The sequence below is a fragment of the Sturnus vulgaris genome, chromosome 3, assembly GCF_052056855.1.
Source record: "Sturnus vulgaris isolate bStuVul1 chromosome 3, bStuVul1.hap1, whole genome shotgun sequence".
NCBI lineage: Eukaryota > Metazoa > Chordata > Aves > Passeriformes > Sturnidae > Sturnus > Sturnus vulgaris.
Window position 1 is genome coordinate 112,415,235 of NC_142245.1, and position 23,928 is coordinate 112,439,162.

General features: G+C 44.9%; 1 protein-coding gene across 2 annotated transcripts in view; it reads left to right on the top strand.

The window, feature by feature from the left end:
• Window positions 1-770: 770 nt before the first annotated feature.
• PINX1 (PIN2 (TERF1) interacting telomerase inhibitor 1) overlaps window positions 771-23,928 on the top strand; it is a 60,784-nt gene continuing 37,626 nt past the window's right edge. Inside the window, exons 1-6 of one of the 2 annotated variants that reach the window (XM_014886505.2) lie at window positions 771-822; window positions 5,867-5,976; window positions 7,730-7,822; window positions 8,165-8,243; window positions 11,875-11,967; window positions 14,386-14,462. In XM_014886505.2, the coding sequence (XP_014741991.2) occupies window positions 804-822; window positions 5,867-5,976; window positions 7,730-7,822; window positions 8,165-8,243; window positions 11,875-11,967; window positions 14,386-14,462 (471 nt within the window). In that variant the 5' untranslated portion in view covers window positions 771-803. Of the gene's footprint in view, window positions 957-5,866; window positions 5,977-7,729; window positions 7,823-8,164; window positions 8,244-11,874; window positions 11,968-14,385; window positions 14,463-23,928 lie in introns of both variants that reach the window. The other variant, XM_088162564.1, reaches the window with a different exon arrangement.

Here is a 23,928-nt window from a genome sequence, read left to right on the forward strand (position 1 = left end):
ACGGAATTAACACACGCCACAAGCACAGAATGTAAAACCTCTACACAGCACTTCTATAAAAGGGATATTAAAGAAAAAAAGATTACACTTATATATTAAATTATGTATTATATTAAATATTGCAAAATGTAGGCAGAAAGAAGCCAGAGGAAGCTGCCTGAAGAACTCATGTCATATTTTGGGTGCTGTTCTTCAAATAAAACAACTGAAGAGATGCTAAAAATCCCAGAAAATATGAAAGACCAAGGGCTCAAGAACTTAACTACAACGAAAGATTCCTGAATAGAAGTGCTTTGATTCAGCGACTCATCAGAGGGGCTGCTTCACTCCTCAAATACAATTTGCGGCAGAGAGGAAAAAATAATTTTTCCCCTGACACACACACATTTCACAGAAAGGCAGGAGGGGGATGTTTCAGCTATTTCTCAAGATGCCTCTGTGTATCACCCCCACTGTGTTCCCTGCCACGACAGCGAGATTTGGGGAAATCCAGGGACATCCACACCCGAAATTCGCTGCAATATTCACCATGCCGGTCCCCTTATTTCCAGTCACAGCCAGCGCTGCTCATCCCCTTCCCTCGGCTCGGAAACAGCTGATACACAACCGAGACGCGTTTTGAGAGATTTATTAGAATTTTAGCAAATCTGCAAACTTTTTTTTTTTTTAAATATTTAATTTTTATTTTGGTGGCCGTCGCGCTCGCCTGTTTTAAAACTTTTTTTAATCAGGCGCTCCTCAGCCCGCCCTCTTTATGCGCCGGAGGTCACGAAAGTCCCCGTGAATGGAAGGAGGCCCCCAAGATGGCGATGCTGGCGGAGCGTGAGTGCCGATCCCGGCGGCAATGCCGCTTTAATGCCGGGGAAAATGGGGACGATCCGGTGCCCCCGGAGCGGTCCCAGACCCTCCCCACAGCCCTGCCTGAGGAGTCTGGGCCGCGCTGCCCTTTCCGATGGGTGCGGAGGGGTCCCAGGGCCGGATAAAGGGGTTCGGGGGGCTCCGGTGCTGGGCTGGCGGCTTCCAGAGTTAAGGAAAAGGGAGTGCGGGGGCTGGGAGAGGTGGTATAAGCGGTCCCTCTGTCCAGGAAATGGGGTCCCTGTGTCAGGGGAAGGAGGGGTCATGGGGTGGGGAGACCCTGGGATGGCCAGGAAAAGGGTTCAGGGGGCTCCCGGTGTTGGAGAACTGGGGGCTGGAGAGGCAGGAATGGGGGTCCAGAAGGTCCCCATGTCCAAGCCAGGGAGGCTAAAGGGGCTCAGGGGGTCCCCGATGTTGAAGAACGAAGGGGTTCGGGTCTGAGAAAGGCAGGAATGGGGGTGTGGGGGATCCTAGGATTAAGGAGAGGGGGAGCTGAGAGCTTGGAGACCTGGGCTGAGGCAGAGAAGGCGCTTCAAGGGTCCCTGGGAGTGAAAAATGGGGGATCTGGGGTCTGGGAAAGGCAGGAAGGGGCATTCAGAGGGTCTCAGGATTAAGGTAAAGGTAGGGTCTGGAGGCTGGGATGGCCGGAAAGGGGATATTGGTGCAGGGTAAGGGCGTGCAGGAGGATTCTTTATGGGGTCTGTCGTGTCCCAGGCAGGGCAGGAGCAGCAGGAATGTCCCTTGGACACCTTTAGGGACAGCTTGTCCTGTCAGTGCCTCGGGGCCATCTCTGTGTTTTAGGGAAGCTCTGGAGCCCGAGGGTGTAGGGTGTTGGGGACACCTGGGGGACATGGCAGAGCTGGGTGTTGTTGTTGGGGACACCCAGAGAATGCGGCAGGACTGGGTGCTGGGGACACTCAGGGGATGTGGCAGGGCAGGGTGTTGGTACTGGGTCATTTCTGGGGCAGTGCTGGAGCTGAGCTCAACCTGTGCCAATCTCCAGCTTTTAGAGACGCTCCAGAGGAGGATTTGGAGGTGGGGAAGGGTCTGGAGGGGCCACCCGAGGAGTGACCAAAGGCCCTGGGTTTGTTCAGCTGGAGGGGATGGAGGTCAGACCTCACTGAGGCTGCAGCTCCTCCTGAGGAGCAGCTCCAATCTCTGCTCGCAGTGACAGGGACAGGACCCAGGGAACGGCTGGAGCTGGGTCAGGTTTAGGTTGGATATCAGGGAAAGGTTCTGTCCCCAGAGGGTGTTTGAGCACTGGAACAGCTCCCCAGGGAATGGTGACATTCCCAAAGCTGCCAGAGCCCCAGGAGTGTTTGGCCAATGCTCTCAGGGATGCACAGGGTGGGATTGTTGGGGTGTCTGTGCAGGGCTGGGGGTTGGACTGCATGATCCTGGTGGGTCCCTTCCTGCTCAGGATATTTCATGATTCTGTGAATTTTGTTTCAATTTCCCTGCTACTGGAAACAAAAAACTTCACTGTTGCCTCTGAGGTGATTGAAAGCTTGGGCTCCCCATTCCTGACAGGACACCCTTGATCGAGAGCTCAGGATCTGGTGAATTTCTTTGCTGGGCTGCAGGAAATATAAATACAAATTACAAATATGGACAATACAAATAACAAATATGGTTTACAGTGGGAAATAAAGATGTGATTTGAGAAAAACAAATTTGGATGGAATGGAAAATCTGGAAAACAAATGGAATTTTTTAGATATTTTCAGTGTAAACTTTGGTGTCATTTTTTCAGAATTTGTTCATTATTTTAATTGGACATATCAATAATAGACTCATTTGGAGTGGAAGGGACCTTAAACCTCATCCAGTTCCAACCCCCTGCCATGGGCAGGGACACCTTCCACTATCCCAGGCTGCCCCAAGCCCCATCCAGCCTGGCCTTGGACACTTCCAGGGATCCAGGGGCAGCCACAGTTTCTCTGGGCACCCTGTGCCAGGGCCTCCCCACCCTCTCATGGAGCAATTCCTTCCCAATATCCCATCCATCCCTGCCCTCTGGCAGTGGGAAACCATTCCCTGTGTCCTGTCCCTCCATGCCTTGTCCCCAGTCCCTCTCCAGCTCTCCTGGAGCCCCTTTAGGCTCTGCAAAGGGCTCTGAGCTCTCCCTGGATCCTTCTCTTCTCCAGGTGAGCACCCCCAGCTCTCCCAGCCTGGCTCCAGAGCCTTGTCCTTCCTGTGCCTCCAGACCATCTTTGGGCACACAGCAGGGGTTTGGATGGGAACTTTCAGAAATTATCATTAAAAACATACTCCAGGCATAGAATTCATCTTGGAAAAGGGATTGGTAATGGATCTTTTCCAGGTTGTAGAATATCTGAGTGAAGAATTTGCATTGTCCAGCCCTGGCATAGCTGCCCAGGGCAGTGGAGGAATCCCCATCCCTGGAGGGCTTTAAAAGCCCTGTGTGTGGCACTTGGGGACATGGGACAGTGGTGCCCTTGGCAGTGCTGGGGAATGGTTGGACTCTTAGAGGTATTTTCCTGCCCCAGTAATTCTGTGATTCCCTAAAGAAATGAGGATTTTTCTCCACTGGGTGGTGCTGCTCTCCCAGAGTTCCATCACCGTCTGTGGCATCACTTTTGAAGCAGCCCAGAAAATTGGTGTTAAATTAGGAGTTGAGTCTTGTACCTTGTTTCTCTCCCACTCTAAAGACGTCAGTGAACAAACATTTCTGGTAAATTATCGAGTAATTAGTGGATTTTGCTGTTTGGAATGGGAAGATGATTTTATATTTTCTGGAAATGGCATGGAGCTGTTCCTGGCTTTCTTAAATACTTCTCTAAAGATGAAAGAATTTTTTTGGGGCTTTTTCCTGCATCTCACTCGCCATATTTAAAAATCAGAGTATGTTAACCTGTCAGAAACGTGAGGATTAATCCCACAGTGTAGCTCAGAAGTTTGCAATACTTAGATTGAAAGTGTTGGGAAAGGGAAGGTCTCTAAATTTCAAGAAATGTTTGTGTCAGGTGCCCTTGTGCTTTGTTACCAACAACCTCCTAGGAGCAAAAACATCTTAAGGGCTTTTCCACAGGGAGAGATATTCAGGAAAAACCATAGAAATTCACTTTTGAAGTTGTGATTGAAAAGAAGGGCAGCTGCTCAGCTGGGGAGCAGAAGATCTGTTGGAATCCTTGAACCAGGATCACTGAGGCTGGAAAAGATCTCCAAGACCATCAAGTCCAAAAATCCTCCAGCACTGCCAAGGCCACCACTGAGCCATGTCCCCAAGTGCCACATCCACAGGGCTTTGAAATCCCCTCCACTGCCCTGGGAAGCCCCTTCCAATGGCTGATCACCTTTTTCATGGAGAATTTTTTCCTTCATGTGCAATCTAAACCTCCCCTGGCACAGCTTGAGGCCATTTCCTCTCATCCTATCCCTCTCCCCTGGGAAAAGAGCCTGACCCACACCTGGCTGTCCCCTCCTGTCAGGGAGTTGTGCAGAGCCTCAAGGTCCCCCCTGAGCCTCCTTTTTCTCCAGGCTGAGCCCTGTGGTTCTCCATGGGGCAGCAGAGAATCCCAATTTGTTTGGAAGTTTAAAATCACAGACCACAGTGCTGCTTCCCCATCTTTCGTTGGCAGCATGGACAGGGCTTGGAGGAGTTGCTGCTCTCAAGGTTTCCTGGTGGGAATAATCACAGAATCCCAGGATAGTTTGGGGTGGAAGGAACCTTAAAGTTCATCCCATTCCAGCCCCCTGCCATGGACAGGGACACTTCCCACTATCCCAGGTTGCATCAAGCCCCATCCAGCCTGGCCTTGGACACTTCAAGGGATCCAGGGTCAGCCACAACCTCTGAGGTTAATAAGTTGTTTCCTGTAGAGAAGTGAACCAGGCCAAGGTTGGATTCCCCTCACAGCCCTTGGGCCTTTAACCCACTTCAAAAACTGTTTAGGGACTGTTTGGAGCTTCAAAGTTTCGGAAGTGTTTCAAAAAAAGCCCCCACCTTGAATTCTGACAGTCTTAGTTCCTTAAAAATGAAACAAAACTGGGCAAAAGTGAGTCAAACATCCCTGTAATATTCAGTCCCTCTGGCCCAAATCCCAAATCTTGTCTTTTAGGGAACGATGACTTCCTGATTACATTGAAAACACCTCGTTGGATTTGGCTTCTCGCTGCCTTTGTGTGGCCTTGGGTTACCCGGTCATTTTTGATGCAGCATTTCCCATGGTGTTTAATGAAGTTTGTGATCTTCCTGTCTCCCATTCTTTGTTTGTCTTGTTTATTTAGGTTCTCTTCCTGCCTGGGCTTAGGTGCACACTTCAAGTGAATGGTTAACTGGGCTGGCTGCTCTTCCTTGATTTCAAGGAAGCTGTTCCTGGTGGGAAAGGCAACATGTGGGACTGGGAATCTGTAATTTCTTTAGGAATCCACATAGGACAAAGGACTCTTGATCCTCCTTTGCATCTCTTAACTCCTGCAATAATTTCTGGCAGCTTTTCAGTTTCCCCATAAATCATTTTTTCAGAATTCCAAAAGCTGAAATCCCACGGGTTTGTGTTCTGTCATTCCTTTTCTCGGTTCACATACATTGGATTTTTGATGTTAGGAAGGCAAATATTAAAATTTCTGGATTCTGGTTAAAGGGAAGCTTGGAGAATTGATTTTGTCCAGAACTGGGAAAGCAGCCTCATAATCTCTTCTCCTGTAGATTCCATGTTGAAGCCAGATGTAAACCAAATTGGAATAAATATGGAATTTACACCTAAATGATAATCCTTAAAGCCTTCCCTGGACTGCAGCCCATCCTGAGGGACAGCAACTTCCGTAGCAATCCTACTTTGGCATCTTCCCATTAATAATTAATATTTTCACTGAGCTTTTATTGTTGTGGAGTTTTTTATTTAGTAAAATTAACCCTCAAAATAAGTTCTGGAGTGGGTTTTTTGGGTTTTTTTTGCAATGAAGAGCTTTGTTTGAACTGATTCAATCCCAAGAACTCTCTGGGAATGCCAGTAGAGCCTGTTTGAATTTCCCCTTCCTGCTGCAGCCCGGAGGAAGCAGAAATGGTCTGTGGATCCACGAAACAGTGCCTGGAGCAATGATGACTCCAAATTTGGCCAGAAGATGCTGGAAAAGATGGGCTGGTCCAAAGGAAAGGTAAGATCTAAAGGAGAATTGTGTAGCTGAAGGGTCTAAAACTGTCAGGGGACTCTCCTTTGATTTATTCTCTTAAGTGCATGGATTTCCACACTTTGTTGCAAAGTCTTGTTTGTGCCTCTCCTGCTTTCCAGTTTCTCTCCATTCTTTGACAATCTAAATTCTCAAGTGAGAGCAAGAGTTGGGACATTAAATCAGGTTAAAGGTTTTAAGCTGCTTTAAATCCTCAATTCTTTCCCTGCTTTTGATACTCTTTAAAGCAGCTCCAGGACCTGCTTTAGTTTTTCACTTGGTTTTAAGAATTTTCTCTGATCTGTTCCTTGAATCCCCAATGCTGTGAACTGTGTCCCTTCCCAGCTCCAGCCAGGACCTGTGGGTGAGGGGACTCTTTCCTGGCACTAATAAAAACCTCCAGGTCAGCACAGGCACCTGCAAACTGCAGGTTTTAACTCCACAGAGGTGCTTCAGCAAAGCTGAAATTTGGGGCTGCACATCAGGGTGTTTAGTGATAAGAATCCCCACAAAACACCAACTACCTTTAATTATTCTTCTGGATTTCCTCTTCCAGATTTCCCTTAAAAGGCATAAAATTAGAATAATTCTCAATTCTCTAAATGCCTTGAAACCTATTTTTGGATTTAAACTGTTGCCTCAGTTGTTTCACAAGTTTCCCACTCCATATACTGGATCTTCCTTGCCAGCAGTTGTACAAGAAGGATTTATGTCTCCATTCCATTACAAAAATGGACAAATGGAACTTTCCCTTGATCAAATTAAAGGGCAAAAGCCCATCTGGGCAGTGAAATTAGGCTGCTTAACACCAGTCCTGTAATTGGTTGTTCTGGAATTGGGTCAGGGAAGGATGTGTGGCCAAGTGTCCTGCTTGCTTCCAGACTTTTTGGTCAGCAGAACTTTCAAGGTAAATTTTCCATCCCATTGACCAAATCAACTCTTCTTTGTTTGTAATAGCAACATCCTTTTCCAAATAGGCCTCATCCCTTCAAATATTCAATATCCAGGATGTGCCTGCAGGGCTTCTCTCCACTGCAGCACCACATAAATGTTTATTAATTCTAACACATTTGGCTGATGATTTGTGACAGGTGAGGCAGGTAAATACCAGGAGCAAAGTTTTAAACCCAAAGCTTTGCCTTTTAATTTTTTAGCCTTGACCATAGAGTTCAGAAAGATAACCCTGGACTTGAATATTGCTTCATATTAAACAACTCCAAAGTTGTTTCCTCCAATATTTTCATCCACTTATGAGGTGGAAGGAGTTGTGAGTGTCCTGCTGGCTCCAGTCTGCTTCTCCCTTATCCCTCCCTGCTCTCCTCCCATATAAATTTGGTCTGGATTGTGTGTTCCATGTGGATCTGCCCTACTCCCATAACCCTTCCCAGTGACAGAGATATTTTTGGGGAGAGGCACGTTCTTCTTGTGTAGTGTCTTGTTTGAAAACTGAAAAGACTTTGGGCTTGCTTAGGAATGTCAGGTGGCTTCCTCATTAATCATCCAACTGCTTAATGTTGTTGCTATTTTAGTGTTTCTAATGCTTTGCTGGAGGCTTAAGTAGTAATTTAAAAAACTTTGTGTGTGTTGTGTGGTAATGCCTGGGAATGAATTCAGCTACAAGCAGGCAGATTAATAGCAAGTTGTGATTTCTTGCTGTATTTTCTTGTGAATTTTCTTACAGTCCAAAATCTCTAATTGCTGCTGTAAAATCCTTAAAATTTTGCCTTCAAATCCTCCTTAGGGTCTCGGGGCTCAGGAGCAAGGAAATCCAGAACACATCAGAGTTAAGGTGAAAAACGACACACTGGGATTAGGAGCTGCCATCAATCATGAGGTGAGCACTAGACCCAGGCCAGGGAATGGATCCCATTTCTGCAAAACCACAATTATTTCAATGGAATATTAATGAAATCTGTTGTCACAGCTGGTGGTAGCATGTACCAAATTGGATTGTTCAGGGCTTGCCAAGACAACCCTTTTAATTTCATGTCACTTTGGGGTGACTGTAGGAGCTGTGGTTGCTGTTACCACCTGTGGCCTTCCCTGGGTCCCTCCCACCAACAAGGATTGGATATGTCCAATTAATTTACTTCTATGAATCTTAATATCTGTTTTGTAAAATTTAATGTTAGTTCTGAAGACTTCTGCCTTGTGTTCATGTGGGTGATATTTACAGGACAACTGGATTGCTCATCAGGATGACTTCAACCAGCTTCTGGCTGAGCTGAATAACTGCCATGGACAGGGTGAAACAGGTAGGTTCATGCTTGGCTCAATCAGATGCTGGAAGCTCAGCAGAGTTTCCATTCTGTGTCTTAAAAAAGTTCCTGAGGCCCAGTTTGTGATGCAAATAGTATTTTTAGTAAGGTTGAGAACTCCTTCTCCTAAAATCACTGGGATGTGTTGCCATGATCATGGATTTGTGGATCTCAGTGGATCAGTTCTGCTCTCAGGACTCAAAGGCTTTTTGCTGAGGAAAGAAAACATAAAATGCTAAACCTGTTTATTTCATCCAGGATCACAATATCTGGGACACTTTCCCTGTGCTGTACCTAGAGGAACATTTCTTTATAAAGCACCCAGAATCTGTCTGAAGGCTCACAACAATCACTCAGCACTGCAATGCTTTGCCTTCCTTTTGTTGATGGACTGTCACACTTGGCTACCATGCTCCAGTGGCTTCTTAAATACCTTCTTTTCCTGTCCTTAGAGAGCTGCTCTGAAGCTTTTGCTTCAGAGTTCTGCATCTCTGCTTTGAGTGTGGCATAAAGTGATTTTTGTAGCCCTGGTGTTGAGCACACAAGTGGGGAAGCTTTCCCAAAAGGGCTATTTTTAAAGTCTTCTGTTTTGGAAAAGCTTCTTACAAACTGATCTTGCTTTGTGAAAATTAAGTTAAGAAGTTGTGGTGGGTGTGAGCTTAGAAAAAGCATTGGTTTATCAAGTGATGTATCATCTCTCCTTTAGTTAAACTCAGATTAAACTCTGATTTTGTATCTGAACACCTCTCTGGAGTGTTGTTAAACCAGGGGCTCCTGCTTGGACACAGCCTGTCCTTGTGCTGCTGGGGCAGAATTGCCAAATTAGTGAATTTAGTAACCCTTCATTCATTCATTCCTAACCTTTGAGCACAGAAGAATTTCTAGGAGAGAAAACAGGAAGAACAGGAAGAAGATCAGTTAGCAAGGAAATTTTCTAATCTTGGAGTACTAGGATTAAAATTCTGAGCCTGATGCCTCAAAACACAGTTTTTAATTTGCTGTGCAAGTTGTACTTGTGGGGTCATGAGGCCACCCAAGGACTCAGTGCTGTCACTCAGCTTCTGGAGAGGTAGGAGAGCATTTCATGGGGAAATTCCAGAAGTTCCTGTCTCCCTTCAGAAGTAAATTCTACCCAAGTTGCAACTTGAGCCCTGGGAAGATCAGGGAGGTGTAACTGGTGGGAAACCTGCAGACTGATGAGCAGAGAGCTGAAATGACTTGCCCAGGGCCACGCTGAGTCAGCAGAGGCAGGTTCAGGGAGCAAGGCTTGGTTCTAAGCTCTGCACTCTTCCCTGGGTCACCTGATGCAAAGTGACCCTTGGAAACCCTTATTTCTCCCTGTTTCACTCAATTCTTTTGGTTCTTTTAGGAGCTGGAACAAGTTTACAATCACTGAGAACAAAGTTGGGTGCACCTTGAAAATTCCAGGTCAGAGTCACGTTTGGTGATACAGAAAGGCACCACTCTGAAACTTGTTTTTTTGGCAATTGTTGAAGCTGGCAAAACTCATCCAGAAAAAACTCTGCCTGCAGCTGTGCTGCAGGAGCAAATGTTACATTATTGGCCATCCTCCAGTTTTAAACTGCATTAAAAGTCAGCTGAAAAACTTCATTGTTCTTAAAGAACTGGTGCAGTTGCCAGAGCTGGATTGCAATTAGAGGTCGGAAAGGAAGGGCCCTGTGGGGGTTGATGCCAACATTCAGATACCCTCAGTGGATGTAGCTTTAGCTGGTTTTGGTTTTTTTGTTTTTTTTTTTCTGGCTGAGCACCCAGTGAAGGCAAGTTTAGATTAGATTAAATATTAGGAAGAAATTAATCCACTGATGGTGAGGCCCTGAGAAGCTGTGGCTGCTCCTGGATCCCTGGAAGTGTCCAAGGCCAGCCTGGACAGGGCTTGGAGCAACCTGGGAAGGTTTGGAACTACATGGTCTTTTCCCACCCAAACCATTCTATAATTCCTGGCTCTTTTACTGGGATCCTCAGTGATGGTGACTGTCCCTTTCCCACGGATAAAAAGTGGGAACAACACCCTGGCTGTGCTTTGGCCTCAATCACATTTGCTGCAGAAATGTCACTTTGGTTACTTTATTTCCCCGACTAAATTGCTTTAAAAAGCACATTAATATTCCTGCACTGTTTGCTCAGTTTGTCAGAGGATTTTCCAGTCCCTGGAAGACACAGGGATGTGTTTCTATTTCCCTGCCCACTGCAAGTGCCAGCAGGTTCTGTAGTGAAATTCCTCCCTGCAGGCACGAGGCGGTGCTGCTGCCCCTTTCCCTGTAGGAATAACGTGGAGGAGGAAGGCTCTGTGGAAACTCTTTGCTGTGTAATGCTCCTTTTGCTACCAGGAGATTGGAAACGAGCTCAAAGTGCTCCATCCCTGTCAGGATATTTTAGTTGTGATCCTTACTTTCCCCACAGACCCTTTTTATTGAGGATTTTTTGTTAAAAACTGGGATTTGCTGGTCCTTTCTCTTCCCACTAGTGTGGGAGTGGGAGAGTGGATCTCAGCCTGCTGGCCCTCAGCTCTCCCACTGCAGGCTGAGGATTTCAGTTTTAGCTCAGGGATTATTTGCCTATCAAACAGAGAAGTGCTGGAACTGCAGTGTCAGAAAAGCTTGGGCAGCAGAGCTTTCCAGGGTGGGATCCTATAAAAAAGGTGACTCAACTTGGCCCTCGGGGTATGGGTTGATTTCCCTACCCATCCCACAGGGAGGAAAAAAAAACACCTCACCATAGAAACCTTGTGTGGAGCTACAGAGCAGAGACTGCTGTGGTGCCTCTTTTCAGGACTAGTAAAGCAGTAATTAACTGTACAACAGGTTAATTCTCTCTTTCTGGCAATGTTTTGTAAATTAACAGGCTCTGTGGCTGCAAAGAGAACATTTGTACCCCCAAAATAACCTTGCACAGCACAGGAACGTGATCTCTGTGCTGTTAAAGGGTGAGGTTAATCCTTCATGTGGCTTTAACCTGCTCACAGTCCCCCAAAGTACTCCTGAGTGACTCTGGGACTGAGCCAGCCCCAGAGACCATTCCCAGAGGACACTTTAGATGCAGTCCCTCTTCTGGAAGCCTGGAAAATGAGATAATAGGGATGTGGCAATTTGTTCTAGCTGGCCTCAGGGACAGAAAAGCTTTGTCACCGTTCAGTTTCCTTACACAGATGTATCAGCTTATGTCCAAATAAAGATATTTTGTGTAGGGTTAGAAATGAAAATCCTGTGGGGAGGGTTTCCCTCCTTTTTCTTTCTGCTCAATCAGAATTTTATTTCCTACTATTTCTTCATGTTTCTCAGACTCTGGTGCTGGAGATACTCTATGAAAAACAGCACTATTATTATTTTCTTACCACAGAGATGGATTTGCCTTTGACCTGGAGTACCTGTTTCTGCCTTTTCAAATTACATTGAATTGGAAATGGGAAAGAAAGGGGTTGGGGTAAAAAAAAAAAAATCAAGCATTGACATATTTCAGACAAAACTTAGAATGCTTCCTTCAGTAATACTTTATGACATGTTGTTGACTGAATTTTGAGAGAGAAAGTTAATTACACTGATGTTTGAATTTGGTATGTAATGCCTCTAACACAGCTGGACCCTGTTTGTTTGGGGTTTGTTTTTTCTAGAGTCCTGTGTAAAAAAGCAGAAAAAGACATTCAGCCTTGAAGAAAAATCCAAATCCTCCAAGAAACGTGTCCATTATATGAAGTTTGCCAAAGGTAAGAGGAGTTTTGTTGTTTCATAAGCCTGGCCAAGATTAGAACATCAAGGCTCAAGGTGATCTGTTGCCTTGTGGAATCTAAATTTGGCAAATAAAACCTTGGTTTAGAAACACCCCCTGCTTAAAGCTCTAATGTTCTGTTCCTCTGTATTTTGGGCAATTTTGGATGGCCTTAGGCTGCTGATGTTGGGCATAAAACAATTCCTTAGTGAATAAAGGAGCAGCGAATATTCCCAGCGTGGGCAGGGATGGGAGCAGGAGGCAAAGGTGAGATGAGATGGGAGCGAGCTGGGCATGTGCATGGCACTAACCCCTGCAATCCCCAGTAACCCCTGCTCAGAGATCATGTGGATGAGATCAGGGATCAGATTAAACCTGCATGAAGGAAGAGGAAAGCCCTCTTACATCGACCAGGTACTTTATGGGATAAATTAGGGCAGCCAGAAGAACTCTGTCAAGAACTTGTGGAGTTTAGTATTTCTTTGTTTCTTAGAGTGATGACATTATTTCAGTCAGCCCAAATTCTGGCCCTTGACAGTTCAGTCCTTTCCCTTTTGCCCTGTTCCCCTTTGACACGGTGTATGTGTGTTTCAGGGCATGGATAGGATCAGTTTCCACTAATGGCTGATTTATTAAACTGAAAGCTCTGTGTAATGTTTTCTGACAGCAAATGCCTTTGCTAAAACAGAGCTAATTGATACCTGAATGAAGGCCAGATTTTCATGTCAGGGTTTGGGATTTTTGGTGAAATAATTCGACCTTGAAGTCCAAGCTGTTACCATGAGCCTGCCACTTTATGATATTAAACAATTAAATTGGTTCAGGGCTCACAAGTACAGAGGCCATGGCCTGTGTGAGCAAAGAGGATTTATTTTGATTTGGATTTAACCTTTTACTAAATATAGAGGAAAAAAAGAAGTGTCTTTTGAGCATGTAGAATACAGCACAAGGCTTTCATATTCACAATATCCCTGATCTGTTTGGTCACGTTTCCACAGGGCAGCCCCTCATTTTCTTGTACCCTCTGTGGCCTGACACAGGGAAACTGTCTTTTTTCAGGGAAAGAGGAAAAGTTGTTTGAGAAAGGCTCATGTTGTCATGGCCCTTGTTGTTGAAGTCCAGTCGTGCTTCCTTTCAGACTAAACAAGACAAGCTCACACAAAAGCGGGAGAAGGGAACAGCGACGGCACCAAACGCGGCTTCCGCTCCCGGGGCTGCAGGAACAGCCACCCCTGCATCTGGGAAATGCACCCCAACCTCAGATTAAAACCCTCATTTCAGCTGCTTTTCTACTAGCTGCTCCCCTGTGATGCTGCAGGAGATTGGGGCTGTCAGCTGAGTTGGTTTTCTGTTAGAGGAAAAATGGGGGATACATCCAGGGGGAGGCACGGAAAGGAAGTGTAGCCTGAAAATGGGAGCAGGAGGATTTTAGGTGTCACATTCCAAGCCTTGGCCAAGAGAAAGCTGAAAACAGCCAGGAAACACCACTTGCTCCTCTAGGCTGATGTGTCTCTTTACCCTCCAGGGGCAGTTAAGGATCTCAGGAAAAAGAAGTAGTCAGATTTGGGGGTTTTGGTTGGCTTTGTTTTGTTTTGTGTTTTTTTGGCCATTACGAGATTCATTTTGATGTCACTGATTTTGGAATCAGAAAATCAAGTGATTGAGACCCCAGCAGAGTCTTAACAAGTTGACCTGTCTGGGTTAATTTTGTTTCTTTAACTTCTGCTGATCTTTTCCAAAAGAATTTTCTGATAGAGGCAGTGGACAGCTCAGCAACTCCTGCACTGTGGAATTGGCTAAACCTTTGCCTGTATCTCTGAATATCACATCAGACCCTCCTGTTTCCCCCTCCTTGCTCCATGTCTGATATCCAGCTCACCACAGAACAATCAAATGGGAATAATGACCCTTCTGGAAATCTTTGCTTCACCCTTGAAATGAATTTTTTGGTTGGAATAACCCAGTGTGTGGCAGAGGTGGAGATTTTGCTTTTCAGAAGCAACATCAGAAATTGGAGAAAAGTCTCCATTGAGTAGAAATGGATTTTTTTTTTTTGTTGTGTGTAGAAGCTGTAACTCTCTAATTCTGTCAGAAATGGGGAATCCTTGTGAGAATCCAAAGATCCATATACATACACACATTTCCTCTTGTGTACCTTCATTTAGTGGCTTTAGCATGGAACCACAGCATGGTTTGTGTTTGAAAGGACCTTAAAGTTCATCTCATTCCACCCCCCTGCCATGGGCAGGGACACCTTCCACTATCCCAGGTTGCTCCAAGCCCCATCCAACCTGGATTTCCTGATTTTTGTTTATCTCCAAGAGCAATTCCTCTCTGTCTGTGGGTCACACTGTTACCAAAATGCATCCTCAGATGTGAAGATTTTGGGGTTTTTCCCTCTCTTTCCCCCTTCCAGGTAAGGATCTCTCATCACGCACTGAACAAGACCTGTCCTGCATTTTTGGGAGAAGACAGAAGAATGCCAAGACCCAGGTAAAGAAGAATCTTTTCCTTTCTCTTGTTTTTTTGTTTATTATCCCTTATAACAAAATATCCAAATGTCTTCTGCCAATGTGTTTTTTCCACTTGAAGTGCCGTGAGAAAATAAGAGTAAATTTGATCCCTGTTTTTGTGGATTATCGTGATGGAACTTCTTTGGAGATAGGGAACTCCAGTATTTTAATTTTTTGGTAGGTAATGTACATCACAAAGAAGAATTTTGCTTGACCTGGAAGGTCAAAGGTTGGACTCACTGCTCTCAAAGGTCTTTTCCAACCTAAATGGTTCTGTGAAAGATCCCTGAATATCCAAAATAAAATTGGACATTCAGTAGCAATTGGGCAATCTCCAGAAACTGCCCTCGTTTTCACAAAAAATGGGAAAGGCTGAGCAGCTGCAAAAGACTCAGAAGTGACCTAAACAGTGATAAATATTTGATGAGAAGACCTTTCCCCTGACTTTGTGGAATGACATCCAGGTTTGGACCAGCTTTTTTTTAATTTATGTGTTCATTAGCATTTTGTACTTGCAGAGCACAGACCAGCTTTATCAATGCATAAAATAACTGTGACATGACCAACATATCCTAAAAAATTCTTTGGAAAAAATAACATCTGGAAAAGCACAAATGAATATTTTGCAGAAATTGCCCTGTTGGTTCCAAGTTCTTAGAAATCTCTGGTTTTAAGGGAAAGATGGGACTTGAAATGGAGTGGAAATTTCTGGAATACCCTGTAGTATTTGATACCTTGCTCCTTGTGCTCTTGGAAGTTGTTGTTGAACTTCACTCAGGTCACTGGGAGCTGAAATAAGGATTTGGGACCTTCCAGTCTGTGAGAGCTGTTGGAGCTCTTACATCCTGTGAGTAAACTTGTACCAGGGAGGCCTCTTGGTTCTGACCACCTAAATATGCCATGGATCTTCTCCTTGGCTCCCTGCTGTCAGGTCAATGGGAAGCAGGACAAACTGGGATTTAAAGCAGTTCAGCACTGCTGGGCTTGAGGGAGCAGAGTTTGCCCACTTGTGAGCTGTCTCAAGTAGTTCTGTGTTCTCTCTCTGTTCTACATCTTTTGAACTTCAGAGTTGGAAATTTGCTTCTTCTGGGACTTTTTCCTGCAGAACATTTGCTCTTTTGTGGATAAACACTGCAGATCACATGGATTTTATGGGGGGTGTCTTAAGTTTGTGCATGTTTTTGTCAATCCCTTGACAGATGCAGTGGTTGGCTGATGTGCAGATTTCCTGAAACGGTTCAAACTTCTGTCAGAAAAGTCACAGACTGTTCCCTGCTAAGCACCCAAATTTCCACAAATTCTGGCAGAAAAGTCACAGACTGTTCCCTGCTAAGCACCCACATTTCCACATGCAAATTCAGGCAGGAGGGAACAGGATTTGGAGCTGCATTGTTGTCTTCTGGCTGCTGCTGAGCAGCCACAGGGGGAGGAAGCCAGAGGCAGCACAATTGCTTCCCCCAGCTCCCCCTTCTCCTTCTGTTCATGGATCAGAGATCTGTGGAGTTTGCACAGAACAGAAGTGCATTGCTCAGGCCCTCCAGCTCTGAGCAGTTTCATTGCACTGCACCCATGAACTCTTGTGATCCCTTTCCATCATGTTCCAGAGCATGGTCCTTAAGGTGGCATGAAGGGAAGTGCAGGAATTCTCTCTGTTTGTCTTCTGGTTTGAAATCTCAGAGCTCTGGGCATTTCCCTGCTGTGGCACAGAGCTCACTGCAGGAGCAGGAAGGTGCTGCCATTCTCCTGGAACTGAGTTGTTCCCACATGGAGATGAGGTAGGAAGGGTCCTGGTGTCCAGCAGGTTGTGATAGGCTCCAGTTCCCCTCAGATTTCAGCTCCTACAATCCTGGGCTGATTTCTCTGGTCACAGGATAAAGACTTCTGTATTTCCATAGGAGCCAGAACTGCTCCTATCCATGAATCTGATTGCAGGTTTCCAGCTGGGGGTGCAATGGAGATGATACATGAAAGTACCCCAGTTGATCCTGGAAAAGCTGTAGCCCACAGGAATCTCATGGATTTAACAAAACCTGGTTCTACATCTGGATCAGGGCAACCCCCAGGATCAATCCAGGCTGGGGATGAAGGGATGGAGCAGCCCTGGGAGAAGGATTTGGGGGTGCTGGTGGATGAGAGCTGGACATGACCCAGCCCAGAAATCCCTGGAGCTGCTGGAGAGAGTCCAGAGGAGGCACCAGGATGGTCAGAGGGATGGAGCAGCCCTGCTGTGAGGAAAGGCTGAGGGAATTGGGATTGTTCTGCCTGGAGAAGAGATGTTTTGGGGTGACCTAACTGTGGCCTCCCAGTACCTGAAAGGAGCTACAAGAAAGATGCAGAGAGACCCTTTACAAGGACCTGGAGGGACAGGACACACAGAATGGCTTCAGACTTACAGAAGACAGAGTTAGATGGGTTATTGGGGAAAAATTGTTCCCTGTGAGGGTAGTGAGGCCCTGGCACAGGGTGCCCAGAGAAGCTGTGGCTGCCCCTGGATCCCTGGAAGTGTCCAAGGCCAGGTTGGATGGGACTTGGATCAACCTGGGATAGTGGAAGGTGTCCCTGCCCATGGCAGGGGGTGGGATGGGATGAGCTTTAATGTCCTTTCCAACCCAACCCATTCCATGATTTTATAACTTGAAGTTGTATCTCTGAGGCTCTTCCTGAGGTATCATCTCCCTCCTGTGTTCTCAGAGTTTGAGCAGGGTTCAGCACACATTTGATGTGCACTGAGTGACCCCAACAGTTAACATTCTACTCTTAATCTTTTGACAAAGATTTTCAGCTTAATTCTTTTTCCCCTATTTCTGTTTGTTTCAGTCTGGGATCAGAAAAACTTGGGTGTAACTTCATGGGAAGATGCAGGAACTGCTTTTCATAGAATCACAGAATTTCTGAGACTGGAGGAGATCTGCAGGTCTCCAGAGGAGTCACCCTGCTCAGAGCAGGGTCAGCTGTGGCACCTTCTTCAGGAGTTTTCCAGAGTTTTGATTATCAACCTTCCCCTAAAGCCTCCAGTTTAAGCCCATGACAAAATTTCAGTGGGTGGATAAAAGAGATCACTGAATGAGCAGAAGAGCCCCCAAAATCATGGAGCTGTTAAGGCTGGGAAAGCAATCCTCAACTCCAAGCCTGTTCACCACTAAACCATATAGTTTATAGCATCAGGTGCTATAGCCACGTGTTTCTTGAACACTTCCAGGGATGGTGACTCCTCCACTTCCTGAGCAGCCTGTTCCCGTGCTAGACAGTGAAGAAATTTTTCCTAAATCCAGTCTAAACCTCCCCACTGTTGCATTAGGTCTGGTTGGTTTGCTGGTGTCACACTAAACTGCCTTTAGAGGTTAGGAAAAGAAGAAAAAAGCAAAACACAGGGAATTTCATCTGTGCTTATGCTCCAAGGGGAATTATTGGGAGAACTCAAGGCTCAGTGATGGTCTCTGGACCAGCAAGATAATCCTGGCTTTTCTGAAGAGCTTGTCAAAAATCTTTCCCCCCTGAACTGCTGCAGTGATAAACAGGGTCTCAACAAATCAGATGTGTCACTGTTCCAGTCAGTCCTGTCCACTCTTTTCCTGTGTGGTCATTAGTAATCATCCTATGATCTTGATCTGTGATCTGTGATTCTGTGTGCAGGTAGCCTTTGGCAGGAGATGCTCTGTGTGAGTTTGATCTCAGCTCTCTGAATTGTGGGGCTGATCTCAGACTCCTTTTTTAACTGATGGCCAAGGATTTGTCTGGTATTGGATCTTTTCTCTTGTTCCACACTAACTCTGCAGCAGTAAGTGGGGAATGTTGAAACTTGGATTATCTACCTTATCAGAGGAAGAGGGAGTTGGCCAGAGGACTGTAAAGATTGCAAAAGAAGGGAATTGCAAAGGATGTGGAAGGAAATGCTGTTTGCCCCTGAGGGTTGAAAGGAGTTTCTCTAGAAGTAATAAAACTACAATGGTGTTGTTTTGATGGTTCTGGGATATGTGTTACTAATCAGAAGCAATTGCAACCTTTAATTCTCCCGAATGTTCAACATAATTGTCCTTTTTTAAAAAATATTTTTGATAAATCATGTGTCCAACTCAAACCTCCTTAATAAACTACATAGGGACCTTTGTTTAAGAAAAAAAAAAAAAATACAAGTGAAAAAAACGAGGTGGGGAAGAAAACAATGGCTGGGCTTCAGAGTGGACCTAAATTGAAAACGTCTGCAGTTTTTCCCAGGGAGAGCAAGTGATCAAAAATATTGAATTGTAATTATGATGCTCTCTGGAGACCTGCAGTGAGGACCTGTTTTGCAGGGTAAGATCTGCCAGACTTGTTTTTTGCCCCCACTTTTCCCTGTGATTTTCTCACTTGCTTAGGAACACTGGGAGCTGGGGAGACAGAAAAACAAATTCCATTAGTTCCTATCTGGTTGAACTTCCTGGAACCCCCACTATTTTTTTTGCTTCTCAGAATTTCCTTCCTCCATCCAGCTGTGTTTCCTGATGGAGCCTTATCACTGGAGAAAATGCTCCTGAGTGAGGCTGAGGATTTGGGAATGAGTTGCAGACAGTCCCAACTTGGTTGCTGAACAACATAATTCTGGCACTGATTTTGCTCTGGGGGCTGGGGTGGGGAGCAGCTCTGATTTGCTCAAAGCCTGTTGGAGATGCATAAAAACCTGAATGTTTTGCATCCATCTCACATGCATGGCTCAGGCAGCTCCATGAGTAATCTGCTTCCTCCAAGTGTGTGTAACTTGGATGTAAACCTGGATAAGTTCCCTTGAGCCACTCAGTCCAAGTAGCCCGAAAGTCTCAGGCCTGCAGTGATTTCTTCCTTGTTAGGCATTAGAAATGGAACTGTCCACCCCTGGTGCTTTTTCACTTTCTTGTTGTTTTTTTTTTTTTGTTATGTTTTTTAATCAGGAAATTGTCTTCTGACACATTTTGCAGAACTTCCTCAACTGATTTATATTTCCCAGCACTTATCAGAAAAGCATGTTGGCTAATCTTAAGGGACATAACTGAAAATCCATTAAAGTCTGGCTTTGCCATGAGCTCTCTGAAGTTATGGGTGAACTGATACCATTCCCTGCACCTCAACTTGCTCTCTGCAAAATACCAATCATGATATTGGTGTTCGTGGGGTTTCACAGTTGTGACTTTTAGGCAAGTTGCAAGTTTAATCTTAAGGTTTGTTTTTGGTTTTTTTTGTACCTGTGACCAAATTTGTTGCAGGGTTAGCACATAAATTAATTTGCTGCTCCTTTTTTTTTGGCAATGCCAGAGAAGAAAAAAAACCTACAGAAGAGAAAAATGAGTTACAAATTAACACAGATTTTTCACCGTTCTGCTTTGGAGACCACAGTTAGCATGAGGTATTTGAGACTGAGAAGCAGAACAAGAAAAAAAAAAAAAAAAGAGACATCAAAAACCTGGAGAGAGTCCAAAAAGATTTAGTAAAATGGGAGACAGGGTTAGAGGGCATGTCCTAGAAGGAGAGAGTGGAGGAACTGGATACGTTCATCTCAGAAAAGAGGTAGAAAAAAGATGACCTCTCTGCCTAAAAATATCTGGGGGTCATGGGGAGGGAGGAGCAGAGGAAGGGAAGGGACAGCAATCAGAGTAGGCAAAAGCCAGGAATGGGACTGGGGGGTGAGAACTTCAATTAGAAAAAGGAAGACACAGATTTACTCTTCAGCAGGTTTCCTCACAGTGATGTCAGTGGGGCACTGGAGGAGTCTCCTGAGGGAAATCCCAGCTCCTCAGTGAGTGATGCCAAGAAAAAAGATGAATTTAACACTTTTAGACCCGTTGGGATGGACAGACCTGAATCATTTTAAGTAAAACATCTCCCAGAAACCATTCTGTGAGCAGCTCCAGTACTGAGGTTGGATTCCTGTGGTTGTGCTGGATTCTGTGTGGCTAAAGGAGATGAGCTCGTGCTGGAATCCCTGTCCTTGTTCATGTGGATCTGTTGGCCTTCCCTGTTCAGTCATGAAATATTTTGGAGTCTTGATATCTTTGAAATCTCTGCTGCTTTGACCAGCATGTTTTACTTGCTTCAGAATTTTAGTCTCAAGGACAAGAGGGAATGGTCTTGAAATGAGGCAGGGGAGGTTCAGATGAGATATGAGGAAAAAATTGTTCCCTGTGAGGGTGGGGAAGCCCTGGCACAGGGTGCCCAGAGAAGCTGTGGCTGCCCCTGGATCCCTGGAAGTGTCCAAGGCCAGGCTGGATGGGGCTTGGAGCAGCCTGGGATAGTGGAGGTGTCCCTGCCATGGCAGGAGTGGAATGGGATGAGTTTTAGGTTCCCTCACAGCCCAAACCATTCTGTGATTATTGCCAAGGGATTTTTACAGCCCTGGTAATACTGCAGGAACTTCTTTGGCCTTTCCAGTTCTGCTCTGCACCTCACCATGGACTACTAACAGCTAAAAAGATCAAAAAGAAGAGAAAAAACCACCCCAAACCCAGATTCTACCAGCAGTGAGCAGTGCCAGGCCTTTGCCTGTGCCTGAGGAGCAACCAGGACAGGCTGGTGACACAAAATCACAAGGGGGACAACAGGACAGTTCAGCTGAAGGGCTAAATCACAGAACCACAGAATGGTTTGGCTTGGATGGAACCTGAAAGCTCATCCAGTTCCAACTGCAAATCTGGCAGCACAGACCATGGAAAGCAGATCTAAAGCCCTGTTACTTTGAGCTGGTAACTTGCAACATCCTACATAGCAAGTCAGAAAATTAATTAGGCTCAAGGTGCTAATTTGGTCCATAGATTTAATATTTCTCCATGCAGATGAGATTGTTTCATGAGCACCAGGAAGAATTTATTTTTACCCAGCATTCTGGTTGTGCTTTTGATAAAAAAAGAGGAAGAGCAAAGTATTGATGTTTTGTTGCCTTATTCTATAAGCACCTTGTTAATCAACTGGAGGATAAATTATTGCTGTTCAGATATCAGGAGAGAGGGAGAGGAGAAGATACCTCCCAATCTGGAATTAAAGGTGCTTTTTATTCCTCTCTTCATTGGAGAAGTCTTGCCTCCACATTTGTTCCTTGGGGGGGTTGTTAAGGAACAGAAACAAAACTGGGGGGAGCTCTTTTTGATTTATCTTCTCTCCTTCCCTTTTGGTCACTTCCAGAGGCTTAAAGAGCCGAGTTGGCTTTAATGTGTTACCATTAGAGACCAGGCATTAGCTGGAATAACCCATCCTGCCTCCCAGTGAAAAATATCCCTTGATTGGATAATTAATCAGTCAAAGGGGAATGACATGGCCCTCGGCTTGAGGGACTCTGCTGCACAGGTAAACAGGTCATTGATAAATGGTTTACCCACAAATTCATATATCAAGAGAACTTAGTCATTTTTTAACTCCACTTGGTGTGAAAGCTGTGCTGCGTTTTTTGGAGGTGGATTTTTTGCTGCCTTTGCTTTTTTTTGCATCGTGGAAGCTTTTAGGCTGTGGAAGTTTGTAAGAGGAAAAGGCCAATCAGAATTTTGTCACGGTTGGAGTTCTTCTGTTTTCAGAACTGTAAGAAAAAAAAAACCTTCAAGAATCTTTTTCCCTTCTCAAAAAGAGGAAATCATTGACATGGCTTTGTGTTGAGATTGAGTGGGTCTAAAATCAGGATGGCTCAGTTGCTTTTGTCATTTAAATATCCTGAGGCTGCTCAGTTGTCCTCATGGACAAAAAAAAACCATCCATAAATGGGTCTGATGCAATAATTGGGGAAAATCTATGGTGAAAGAGGCAGGTCTGTGTTGGTAAAAGGCTTTAACTGACCTGATTTCCTATTGGCTTTTGACATTTCTGTGCTGGACCTTGTCATCTGTGTATTTTATAACACCTCGTCCTGCAAAGGTGGGATTCTACACTGAGATTTAGAGAAAAAAAAAGAGGGAAAAAAAAAAAAGAAAATGAAAAGGAGAGGAAGGAAATCCAGCTCTAAATTAAATTGCATAAAAATGTGATCTAGAAACACTTTTATCCATGGGGTAAATAGGGTTAAAGCAGTGGAATCGTGTAAGGGACCACAAAACAATGTTTGGCATAACTGGGTCCTCAAAACAAATCCTAATTGTACTTTTTTTCTTGCAATTGTCTTTTTTTTTTCCTTTTATTTTTTTCTTTTTTAACTGTGTATTATGTGAGAAAGTAACACACCAGTATCTAAGAATATGGATTTGGCTTCTAGGGTATAAACCTCATCTTATTTTTGTCCTGTGTAATCCCTTCCTCCCAAGCAGCCTTTGCCATGGGTCTGAGCTTTATAGACCAGCCTTTTTTTGTTTTTCCTTTGAAAAATATTTGTCTGATCAAAGAGCTTTCCTTAAAAAAAAAAAAAAATTGCAGTGCAACAGTTCAAAACAAGGAAAAGTACCTTTTTTTTTGATCCTATCATAACAGGATTTGTATATGGAAGTGTGAACTAAGCAGGTGGCTTCCTGTTGATTTTTAAGCCAGGTGGGCAAATTCTTGATGATGAGTTGATCTCCCTCCCTGCCCTGCTTTCCCTGGGGCAGCAATTGGCTTATTCCTGTGTCTGGAGGAGTGGGATTTGGGCTGACAGCTTTTAGGGATGATGCTGCTGTGGGAATGAGAGGGAAACTTGATTTTTCTCAGAAATCAGGGATTGGGATATATTTTATTGCCTCCAAGGTGGCAGCTGGATCTGCTCAAGCAAGGACTGGGTGTTCACAGCAATCTGATTTTTGCTGACTTAGTGTCATTAAAGGGTGTCTAACCTTCCTCCAAGGGTGTCTTCTGATTTTTGGCTCAGCAAACTGGTTATGAAACTGCTGCTTGGTTCAGATGGGTTAAACAAACCAGGAGCTGGAGTAAAAGAAATGATTCAGTCTGAGAAAGTGTTTAAAATCTAAAGAAACAAGCTTTTCCACTTCCAATCCAGTATTTCAGCTTCTCTGCTGGATTGTTCTTTCTTCAGCTGTGGATATTTGCTTTTTTAACTCTCCAGTCAGGAGAAATATCTGGTGCTGGAGAGTGACTTGGTGGTAAAGTTCCCTCCCAGTGTCCAAACTGGTTCCTCCTCTCTCTGAGCTCTCTCCAGCTCTCTGGCATTATTTGCAAACGTGGCCATTTGAATTCAGTTTGGGCTTATTTGAGTTTTCCCAAGGTTAAGAAATGCAGTGTCTGTTTTTCACCACATCTGCAGCCTCTCTCTGCAAACCACCATCAATCCCAGCGTGTTTCCTTTGAACAATTATGGGGTTGCCATAGGGAGAGGGACAGATGTGACAAAAGTGCTAATTAATGTCATTCATTTGGCCATCTGTTAATAACTGTGCATATCCCTCAGCTAAGAAGAGAGGAAGAGGATGATGGGGAAGACAAATCATGCAGGGGGGGATGGTTGGTGCCTCCTGAGCTCAGGTGGCTTCAGCATCACCTTTGAAAGATGTGTCCTTTGTCAGGATCCTGGTGATGGGCATTGCTGTTCTCCC